Source organism: Dermochelys coriacea, chromosome 2 (genome assembly GCF_009764565.3).
Source record: "Dermochelys coriacea isolate rDerCor1 chromosome 2, rDerCor1.pri.v4, whole genome shotgun sequence".
NCBI classification, from domain to species: Eukaryota; Metazoa; Chordata; order Testudines; family Dermochelyidae; genus Dermochelys; species Dermochelys coriacea.
The window spans coordinates 148517869-148529817 of NC_050069.1; the positions used below are offsets into that span (position 1 = coordinate 148517869).

At 47.3% G+C, this 11949-nt stretch overlaps 1 protein-coding gene across 3 annotated transcripts in view; it reads left to right on the plus strand.

The window, feature by feature from the left end:
- The window catches only part of LOC119851217 (sodium-dependent neutral amino acid transporter B(0)AT3-like), a 91118-nt gene extending 79404 nt beyond the window's left edge, over window positions 1–11714 (plus strand). For all 3 annotated transcript variants that reach the window (XM_043508491.1, XM_038390680.2, XM_043508492.1), the window contains 2 exons: window positions 8014–8176; window positions 11152–11714. In XM_043508491.1, the coding sequence (XP_043364426.1) occupies window positions 8014–8176; window positions 11152–11307 (319 nt within the window). In that variant the 3' untranslated portion in view covers window positions 11308–11714. The remainder of the gene's footprint in view (window positions 1–8013; window positions 8177–11151) is intronic.
- Window positions 11715–11949: the final 235 nt, after the last annotated feature.

An 11949-nucleotide genomic window follows, 5' to 3' on the forward strand; every position in this document is an offset into this window, starting at 1 on the left:
CAGAGGGGCCTTAATTAGCATCAGGTGTTCACATTAGCTTAATGGCCTTACCTGACTCTTTGCAGGTTAATTGGAGTTAGGTGTTCTCATTAGCCTAACAGCTTCAGCTGACTCTTTGTAGGCTAATGTATCTATATTAGCCTGGAACAGGCTCAGGTCAGGTCAGGTAATAGAAAACAGCTAATTCAGGGGCTAGATGTTCTACCTCTGACTACTCTCCTATAGTCCGCTGGCTTGGAGGAAGGTAGGAGACTACTGCTCCTGGATCCTTACTGCTCCCCTGGCTGGGCCAGACACCACCCTCTCCTTCTCTGCTACCTGGTTGCTGGCTGGCTGCTAGACCCCCCGCCCCACAGTTGCTGCTGCTACAGCCCCTTATGGGGGCCTGCTGGCCTACTCCCCAGAGGGGAGTGAGGGACCCCAACCCCAGCCTTTGCTGCTGTGGACACCATCACCAGCAGCACCTGTGAGGGGCTCTTCCTGCCTGGCCACTGGACTGCTACCTGGAGCTGCTGGAGCCCTGAGGAGAAGAAGAAGAGGAGGACCATCTGCCTTTGGGGGAGCACATAGAGACTCTGCAGACCACTGTGGAGGGGGCCTCTAAGACTGAGTAACTTTTGACCTGTGCTCTTGTGATAGGGGGTTTTGACTGTATTTGTGCCCAGTGTGTCCCCTGCCCCCTGGTCTATCTGCGTGTCCCGCTTTGCCCTCACCATTGCTGCCACCTCCACCATCCCCAGTGGACACTTACCATCTGCCTCAAGCTCCTGCCTCTGAGACTCGTCTGCTCAACTGGCTTGCCACACCCTTTCACCATCTTTTGGGCTTGACGCAGCACCCAGCCCAAACTGACTTTTGCAAGCGCATGTTCCCCCCCCTCCAGCAAACCCCCAGCTTTGGCCCTTGCTACCTGCCCCATTTGCGCCTTGCAGCCCTTTGCCCCAGCCCCCCTCACTAGCTTCAGTTTGTTTTGTCTGCCCCACCTGTTTCCCTCTGCTGCTCTGTTTGCCCACCCCAGCCTCTGAAGTTAGCCCCTGGGTCTCCTTGTCCTACTTCCAACCTGGTTGTTCCCCTCCCCCTGCAGTCCCCCCTGCCCTGATTAGCCCCTCACTCTGTGAACCCATGCCCCCCTCCCATGTGCTTGTGCCCCTCCCATTTTAATTGACCCATGTATCACTGCACGCCCCTAATGCTATTGTAACCCCCCCAGTGCAGCTAGAGGAGCTGGAATCCTATCCTGAATTGCCCACATCCTTGATAGCCTCCAGCCCTCCCCTTCTGGCACCCTCCTCCCCTGCCCGCAGCCTAGCGGGGAGGAATGGTCAACCTATTCCCCTCTCCCCCCTTATTATTGGCAGGGGATGAGGCAGATGGGACCCCTTGGGCAAACCCCACTGCCTCTCTCTCACCTGCCCACTGTCACCCCGCTAGCCTCTACTTCAACCGCTGCTCTTGAACCACCTGCTACTGCCCCCACTGGGGAGCCAGCAGTGGCAGGCAATGGGGTTACCTCTGCTGCTGCCATGTCCCTCACTCCCCCACACTCTCGATTCTGGGGGAGCCCCTCCAGCTGGCGGGAAGGGCCAGGGCAAGAAGAAGGGTAAGGGCCCCATTAAAAAGATTAGGCCCTCCATGGCAGGGGCTGCCCCACCACTGGCCGCAGCGTCCCTCCCCACTGCTCCCTCCCTAGCTCTGTGGGTGCTCATCCCCCGTGCCCCCAGGGTGTACGCCCAGATGGCAGCAGCCCCTCTGCCTGCTGCTATGTCATCTCTCCCAGCCACCGCCTCTGTTAGCATCTCTAGTGGCCGGGGCCCCTTTCCCACCATGACCAGGAAGTATGGTGTTCGTTGTCTCCTGGTGCCCGCCTTACCTCACATGGAGACCTACGTGTGGACGTTGGTGACGGTGGTATGGCCCACAGCCATCCTAGCAGCCTCCAAGATGTATGGAAAGGTCGTGTTCTTCCTAGCATTGGAGGCCGCTGCCCAGGAAGCGGTGGAGAAGGGCCTGGAGGTGGGAGCTATGTTTGTCCCCTTGGAGCCACTGGAGGACCTTGGTATCTGAGTAGTCCTGACCTCTGTCCCTCCTTTCCATCCCAATGCTGCCTGTTACCCGCCCTCTCTACCCTGGGGAAACCCATATCCATGATCAGTCCTCTCCCACTGGGCTGCAAAGACTCCGCCCTCTGTCATGTCCTCTCATTCTGCTGGCAGGTGATGGAGAGGTGCTCAAGAGATTCTTTCTGGTCCCCTACCGGGGGCCCGCTACTGGGTACGTTATTCCATGGGGGAAACCTGGTGATACTTCTACTGGGCGATGGAACATGTCCGGCGGGACTGCCCCTTGGCCTGGCACGGAGGAGCATCCTGGGCCCCAGCAGGGTGTCATCCCTGTCATTGCCTGGCACCACCCCTCCTCCTTCCCAGCCCACCACTGCTCCCACTCAGGCCCAAGGAGTACTTCCCCCAGTAAGCCTAGATAAGCATGAGAGCCCTGCCTGCAATCTGGCAGGGCCTGTGGAGGAAGGTGTGGTGGGGATACCACGGGACATGAGGGCCCGCCCCAGGGGGAATCTTCCCTCCCTCGTGCTGCCCCACCATTAGCTCCCCAAGTCCCTGAGCCGTTGCCCTACCCCTTGACCCGACCCGACCCCTGTTAGCCAGTCCCCAGATGGTGCCATGGAGGGCTGGGCCCTAGTACAGGGGAAGCGGGGCAATCAGAAAGCTCAAGCTCTGCTCCTTCCATCCGATTCGGCGGCCCCCCAGAAGACCAGTAAGGGGGGCACTGCTGCCGAGTCTTCCACCTTGCCCACGGGTGTATTCCATCCATTGGTGCCGGCTGGGGAAGACGTAGCAGCACTGGAAGAAGTGACCCCCTCCACTGGAGTCCCTTCTCACAGAGACCCCTGATGGAGCCCCTCCTGTCCCCTTAACAGCTGAAGCTCCTGCGAGCCCTGAGGTAACCGTCACTTCAGGGGCTGCCGGGGAGAACCCCAGGGTGATGGAAGGTGATCTCCCTTCCATCTATGAGGAGATTGAGGCCCTGGGTCTGACCCTGGTCACCCGGGGGAGGATGACCCTCTGCTAGCAGGCCTTGATCTGGGCGACCTCAACCCAGCCCTCCTTTCCCCATGCTCCCTCCCCCCCGACTGCTGCTTCTGCTCTCTCCTCTGAGGGTCCCCCGGATTATTCCATCTGCCTGGCCACAGGCAGCGCCTCGCTGATGGCTGCCGAGCCTACTGAGGCGACAGCCAGTGCCTCGAGGCCAGGACCCAAGTCACCAGGGGCATCCCCCGTTGGTGTGGGGCAACCGACCTCCTTCCCTGGCAGATGCCCTGTCATAAATATAAAGGGAAGGGTAAACACATTTCTGTATACAGTGCTATAAAATCCCTCCTGGCCAGAGGCAACTTCCTGTTACCTGTAAAGGGTTAAGAAGCTCAGCTAACCTGGCTGGCACCTGACCCAAAGGATCAATAAGGGGACAAGATGCTTTCAAATCTTGAAGGAAGGCTTTTGTTTTGTGCTTTTTATTTACGTTTTTGTTCTCTTGGGACTGAGAGAGGCCAGACAGAAACCCATTTTCTTCAACCCATCTAATCCAAGTCTCCAATATTGCAACCAGTATAGGTAAACCAGGCAAGGCGGATTAGTTTCTTTTGTTTTATGTGAATTTTCCCTGTGTTAAGAGGGAGGTTTATTCCTGTTTTCTGTAATTTTAAGGTTTTGCCCACAGGAGGATCCTCTGTTTTGAATCTGAATACCCTGTAAAGTATTTTCCATCCTGATTTTACAGAGGTGATTCTTTTACCTTTTCTTTAATTAAAATTCTTCTTTTAAGAACCTGATTGATTTTTTTCATTGTTCTTAAGATCCAAGGATTTGGGTCTGTGTTCACCTGTACAAATTGGTGAGGATTCTTATCAAGTCTTCCCCAGGAAAGGGGGTGTAGGGCTTGAGGGGATATTTTGGGGGAAGACATCTCCAAGTGGTCTCTTTCCCTGTTCTTTGTTTAAAATGCTTGGTGGTGGCAGCATATTGTTCAAGGACAAGGCAAAGTTTCTACCTTGGGGAAGTTTAACCTACGCTGGTAAGAATAAGCTTGGGGGGTTGTCTTTCATGCAGGTCCCCCAAATCTGTACCCTAGAGTTCAGAGTGGGAAAGAAACCCTGACAGGCCCCACCAAAGATTGTCCACCTCCTGATGCCATGGCTGTCACACCCGCCATAGAGCCTGAGCCTGGCATCACTGGGGACCTCCTTCCCACCCCCCAGGCCCCTGAGCCAGACAGAGAGGGGACACCTCCCAGTGGCCCGGCTACTGGGGCCCAGGATCCTGTCTTTGCCCCTCTCCCCAGCCCTGTTCCTGACCCCTCCACCTCCTGCGATGCTATTGCCGCCCCTGGGGCTGTCTCCTTCCCTTTGCCAGAGGATGATCCCCAGGGAGCGGCCTTCATGTTTTTCTGTCCTAACCCACAAGGGGCTGCTATCTTCCCTCCACTGCCCCCCATTGAGCTGGGGTCTGAGGTGGACCACGTGGTGCCAGCCTATCGGGGGCCATGTGGGGGGTCCTCCCCATGTCTGCCCATCTCAGTGGGCCACAGGGCTGTGCCAGGAGCCAGTGACAACCCTCCCCCCCCCATATGCTGCGAGAGGAGATGGAAGATGTCCATGGCTCCCGCAACAAGGTGTAGCTTGCTCTCCAGCGATGGGGGGGGATTTTCATCAAATCCTCTGGGCCACAAGGGCTCTCATGGGGGAGGGTAAAAGGACTGGGAAGCAAGCCACTGCAGTCTACCAGTGCGTCCATGGCTTCCGTGACTCCTTGCTCGCCTACGAGGTAGCTCATGGTTTGCTGCGTGGCCCAAAGGGGGCTGTGAGCATCCCTGCTGGCGAGGATTTCCCCCAGCACTCCTCATGGCACCCATCATCTTTTCAACGTTGAACACCCGGGGCTGTAGGATGGGTTTCTGCAGGTGCCCTCCTTCCTTTGGGAAGGAGGGTACTCTAGTTTTCCTGCAGGAGACCCACACGGATCCAGCCGCCGAAAATGGGTAGCGGCTGGAATGGGGGGACAGGATCTACTTTAACAATCTCACAGTTTGTACCTGGAGCAGTACCCTGTTCTCCCCTGACCTTAAAAGAACCTTCATGTTCTATATAGGTTTGTTTTTAATGTATTGTATCTTTCCATTTATTGTAACATTTTCAGAACTTTACAGTAAGCACAAAATACTCTCCCCAGTGTACCATCCAGATGGGCTGCAGCTGTGGACTCTCCCAAAGTACCTGGGATGAAAGGAATCCTTTCCCCACACTCTTCTCTTCACAGCTTCCTACAACCAACAAGCAAACTTATCTATTGTTTGTTCTCCCTGATGTGCCCTTTAAAATCTCCACTCACTGTCTGTCTAAATTTATTTGTGTGTGTGTGTGTGTGTGTGTGTGTGTGTGTGTGTGTATATAAAGGAAAAAATTTTCATATCAAAATATGTTTCTTTTGGCATATGTTTTGTTTTATATACTTAATTTCAGGCTGTAAGGGAATTAATCCTTTGACTAAAACTTGTGTGCTTACCTTTTTCTTTATAATTGTCTATATTTATAATGGTTATACTTTCTCCTTGCCTTTACCAAGGAATAGAATTCTGCAAAGGCTACTATGTAATTGTCAGATATCGTAACCTTCAGATTTAGTCCTTGGATATTTTAGCAGCCAAGGAAATCAGAGAATCCAAGAAATGAAGCACCAAAAGCGGAGCCCAGTAACTTTACAAATTATTCGTTTTGTTTAAAAATTATTTAATTTGTTAATAGTCTGGTTAAAACTACTACTCTACCTCAATCAATAAGAGAAGCATCACAGATGACTGTGGTTGTTCATAAGGTTGAATGGACAACCTTATCTTGACACTTTATATTTTTTATTTTTGAGTACCTCACTTTACCAACTTCTTATTCTTTTATCAGTTTTTTTTATGGAATATTGGTAAGGCTGCGAATCTGTCAGGGAGGTCATGGAAGTCACTGATTCCGTGACTTTCTGGAACCTCCGGGACTTCTGCAGTGGCTGGTGCAGCTGGCCTGGGGTGACCTGAGCAGCTTGGGAAGCCCCAGGACCAGCTGCTGCTGGGGCAGTCTCAGGCCAGCACCCCCTCATCCCCCCAGCAGCAGCAGGAGTTTGGATGTGGAAGGGGGCTCGGGGCTGCAGGTTGGGGTTCAGGAGAGGGTGAGGGCTCTGAGTATTTATCTTGGGGGGGCTCCCCAGAAGCAGCAAGATGTCTCTCCCTCAGCTCCTAGCTCTGTGTGCTGCCTCTGCCCACAAGCACTACCCTTGCAGCTCCCACTGGCCATGGATCCTGGCCAATGGGAGCTGCGGAGATAGCATTTGGGTCTGGACAGCATGCAGAGCTAGGAGATGAGGGACAGACGTATCACTGCTTCTGGGGAGCAGTGTTGAACCCACCAACCCTATCCTCCCTGCACTCACAGCACCTCCCAGGCTGCTCCCCCTCCAAGCACCCACTGCCCCTCCCTGGCCGCATCCCCCAAGCAGCTGTAGTACCCCCAGGCCACCTCCCCCCCAAGCATTTGCTGCAGCACCCCAGGCTGCCAGCCCCTCAAGATTCAGTCAGGGGTATACAGTAGAAGTCATGGACAGGTCCTCGGTAGTGAATTTTTGTTTACTGCCCATGACCTGTCCATGACTTTTACTAAAAATACCTATGAATAAAATGTAGCCTTAAATATAGGGCATATAGCATCTATATAGAACAGAGGTTTTGCAGGCATATAGGTATCACTTCCCATTTAAATTTTAACAGAAGCTTCACTTAAAACATTTTTAAAATAGGAATTTAAATAAAAAGTTCAATTACTACAGAAGCTGCTAAGTGTAATTCATGAGAAGACGTAGCTTTAAATATTTTGTAATCAGTTAAAAATTGTAAATCAAAAGGTAAGGTTTCCTAAATAATTTAACACCAACCTTAATAATCAGATCTCTCTCTCACCAACCACCTTCCCATCCCTCAAGCACACAAAGTAGAAATAAAAAAAAAAAAGCCACTGATTGACACCCAGGCAAACTTAACTGTGCCCTCTGCATCAACACTCACAATCACTACAAAGTCTAAAGGACCTTAAGCATTCAGTAGATAGCTTCTGCTAAGCTATCTGTATTAAATATTTAGAGATTTAATGATAGAGTTGGAAAAAGTCTGGCCTCACATAATACTATATACTATCCACAAACTATATTTGATTCAATAGTATTTGAATTTCATCAGTCTGTCTAATCTGTCCCCCAGAACCCATAGAGTATAAAGACATCAAACAGACTTTCTAATGAGCAAAATAATTCCAACTTTCTCTAATTAAACTAATATAATTGGAGACAAAGCCACTGTTTGAACATAAAATAACATAATTCTCACTCCAGATTATAAATCTGTCCTATACATTAAAACTGTTCATGTAATAAAAAACCATCAAACTTGATACTACCCAACAATACATGCAGTTATAATATTCTTATTTATTATGTTTAAAACACATATGAAAGTTCAGTCCAGATCCCAGTACTGTCAAAGATTAAATCCTGATTTCAGTGGAAGCTGGCAGAGGCACTGCCATCGTAACACCAATCTGGGGGCACAGATAAAGAGATGGTCACTGAGAATTTCTTTTTAAGATCTGTGTGTGCTATATTAGTTGGGAGGGGAAGGGTTAATCCTCAGCTGATGTAAATACAGTTGCATCCAGCTGAGCATCTGGTTTAAGGTTTCTAAGAGCAATACATGTGTGCGCACACACACACGAGCAGATTTATAGAACAATTCAAACATTAAAAAAGTATGGAAATCACAAGCTGAGGATCTGTTCTCTTACTTGTAACTTGAAGGTTTTTGTTATTAATTAAAATCCAGGGTAAGGACATAAGAATATATATTATATACTTAATAAAAATTAAAAAAAATTGTATAAATCTAAATCAAACATTATTTGGCTTATAGGTTCAGTGATGATGTGAAATGGATGACAGGACGACAACCAAACTTCTACTGGCAGGTGTCATGGAGAATTATTAGCCCTCTGCTAATGCTTACAGTCTTTATTGCCTTTGTTACCCTTCAGACACAGAAGCAACCAAGCTATGGAGCCTGGAATCCTAAATATGTATGTTGTCCAATATTTTTAATCCATTTACTTTCAAAAAACATTGTTACAATCTTCTATCTCCTAATGCTTCCAAATTAAGGCATTCATCTGGGAGGTAGGAGATGTAATTCAAATCTTCTGTCTTCCTGATTCAGAGGAGGCATTTGAATCCATATCTCCTACCTTCCTAATCACCAGGCTAAAAAGTCAATTTGTCTTTTGTTTTGGCCCAATGAGTATTAAATATCTATATGGAACAGCTTCAACAGTAGCAATTGAGAGCAATCCAACCCCAAAGAGGTGATAGCCTGGTGGTTACGATGCTCACTTCAGAGGGAAGAGCAATGACTTAATGTTCCTCCTTCAGCAGAGGGACTCAAAAGCTGGGTCTCCCATATCCCAAGGCAAGTGCCATAACAACTGGCCTAAAGGTGATGAGGGGAACACACACACATTTCTGAAGCTGACTGGACCTTTCCCATTTGCTGACAAATTCCAAACATTTTCAGAACCAAACTAAATACTACTTCTGATATTTCACTTTACTGGCTGAACTGAAAATCAATTATTTGTCCAGATCTACTCTCAAGTCCCTTTGTACAAAAGTGGTGGCCTGCACATTTCATTCTTTTAAAATACCTTTATTTTCACATACATTGTGCAAAATGCAGTAATTAGGGAGAAAACAAATACGCAAAACAGTAATTGCAAGTCAAAAGTCATCTCCAGCTGGCCTACCATCCCTCCAAAACACCCTCAGTTGACACCCAGCATCTGCTCAGTTGAATCTTCTTATTTGCTTTGTGCACATTTTCGGTATAAGGTCCCATAATCCAGGGTAGTAGTGGCTATGCACGGCCCCCAATATCACAATTGGTCCCAAGATTACTACAAAGAGTTCTATTTGACTCTCTCTAAAAGAGTACTAAATCCTTAGAAATTCTCACATTGTACATTTTTCCAGGCCATCTGATCTAGAGGTCCTTGGATCTACTGAGGTCCACATCATCAAATAGCTATACCGCCTTCCTAACTTTATACTACTTCTCCACTGACCAGCTTCTACAGAGCAACTGCCATTCACTTTTCTGTGTTCAAAAGAGGGCAGGGAACACTTAACCTAGATATCTGCCTGCCACTGCAGGGTTGGGACCAGCTCAGGAAAGCATTCCAGGAATGTCACTTTCCTCAAAATGAAGTGCTGCAGCCACTGCCAGTTACCCCAGGTCTTGAGAACTATGTGGTCCCACCAAACTGTAGCTGTGGTCTAGTTCCAAAAGGATTCCACAATGTACACTGCATCTTGCTGTATGGCTTGTAACCATGAAGGCATGGCTTGCAAGAACCTTCCCCATTGAAGTACATGCACTCTTTATATTGGCCAAAGACTCTCTACCGGAATCCCCAGAATACTCATAACATCCTGACCGAAGAAGCCTCAAAAGCTCCAGCACAAAAGTTTCTTCCTTGGCAAAGAAGACAACAGAACATTCCACCTGGGCTCCATATTACAAAACAGCCTAGTAACTGTGCTGACATCAAGCGAGTTCTGGGATATCCCATGAGAATTATGGGAGTTTCCCAGGAGATAGTGAAAATTTGATAACTCCTTCCACAAGGGATCCCGTATGCTCCAAGATGTATCCCACAGTGCTTGCAGAAAATCCTTCAGACTGCAGAGCATCTACAGCTGTAGCAGGTATTGTGAGATAGTTACCAAGAGGACATTGCAACTGAGCGGAAGTGTGAAGAAAGAGCAAGAGTGAAGCTGTCTTAACAAAATTCAGCACGGGTAGTATGGACACACTGAATCATTTGTGTTACAATTGGTCCAAAACAGTTGGTTCATTTACAATCAACTTAGTTCTCCAATTCTGACAAGGCCTTAGAAAGGGGGTAGTATAAATCCATATTACCTCAGCAGTACTTCCTAGCAGGATTGTGCTTCCCTGAGCTCCCCAGTCTACAGAGACACATGACAGATAACACTGTTCTTTAGCACAGAGCATCCTGCTGCCTTCTGTTTGTCTCATCCACCCTGTAAACTGTTGCAAGTGGTATGCAGGGCTTTGGCCCTGCTTCTTCTTTGTCCCATTTGAGAAGATATTTCTCAGTAGGGGCACACTGAAGGAACACTGCTTGGCAGGGCCAGTTCTAGGGTCCCATTATGGGGGAGTGCAGGGGAGAGAATGAGCATTTTGGGATCCCTGGATATAGCTATTTAAAACAAGCAAACAAACAAAAACCTTCCAGGAATCCAAGGGACAATTGGACCCTTGGAAAATCTTAGATTCTGAGAGTTTCAAAAAGTAAAATTTGGCTACTGCGTCAGTATTTTGCTGAGATTTATAATTTATACAAAGGATGAAGACTCTCCAATCTGCTGCTATTCCACTGCTTCATACTGAATAACTCTGTATATATTTTGGCCTTTCTGACAATAATTTGTAACTCTTTGAAGTTCATTTGGGGTGGGGAGGGAAATGTCCCTTTTGTCTCCCTGGTAGCATTGGACCTGCTGCTTGATTCTTGTAAGCCTCATGCAAAGGTGATGGAAGGGTTCTTGAACCCACACAGGAGCCAAGGACAAATTGTGACATAAAATCACAACTGAAAATGCCAAAATTGAAAAAAAAAATCAGTTCTTCTGATTTCTGAAGTTAGAAAATTATGGGCTTAAGTTCAATATAAACTTGATTTTTCTGTTTTTAAAATTGGTTTTATCTGAGGTTTAAAAAGTTATTCTATACTGTTTTTTTCATGTATGCCAATCTATGTTTAAATACTTGTTTACAGTAAAATGTATACATTAAAAACCCTTCATGTTTCAATTTGGAAGAACAAGTACAGTAACAGTGTCACTGGTCCCCTGTTTTTATTTCTAGCATTTTTTTTATTCTTACTATTTATTCTTATTTTTCCATGTATGTAAATTGATGCCATAAATCATTATTTATTTCAGTTATTGTTTATATTTATTTTTATCTTCATAGAAAGATTTTCCCATGAAGGAGGAGAAAGACTATCCAGCTTGGATACTGGCCATCTGTGTGCTGTTGGTAGTCCTCCCTTGTATATTCATACCTATGGTAGCATTCTATCATCTGACCAAAAGAGTGCTAGGAAGGAGAAAGAAGGAGGGAACCTAACCCTGTGAAAACACTACCAATGGCACCTCAGGAAACTGATAATGCTTTTTATAAAGTTCAAGAATATGTATTCATCCTAACTATAAATCAACAAAATATGTGAAAATTTTAATTGTTAGACAGTAGCACCATCAGTATTTCTCTTTAAATTACCGTCTATCTCCTTATTCCCTAATTTTTCTCCCTTTCTCAATATCTAATAGGCCACTTAATGCCCATACACACCGATACAGCACTGACAACTAAAGTATTTCTTATAGTAGAGAGATATTAGCACCAATATTAATCCATTTGGGTACAATATGCTACATTTTAACTCAAGAACTTGTTTTTTTCAGAGAAAAGACAGTTACCTTTTCCATAACAGGTGTACGTTGAGGTGTGTTGCTTATGTCTATTCCACAATAGGTGTGCGTGCTTGCCACGTGCACCAGTGCTGGAAGTTTTTCCCCTAGCAGTACCCATAGTTCCCCCCACCCTCAGTTCCTTCTTGCCGGACAACTCCGAGAGAAGGGAAGGAGGGTGGGATGTGGAATAGACATGAGCAACACATCTTGAAGAACACCAGTTACGGACAAGGTAACTGTCTTTTCTTCTTTGAGTGATTGCTCATGTGTATTCCACAATAAGTGATTCCAAGCT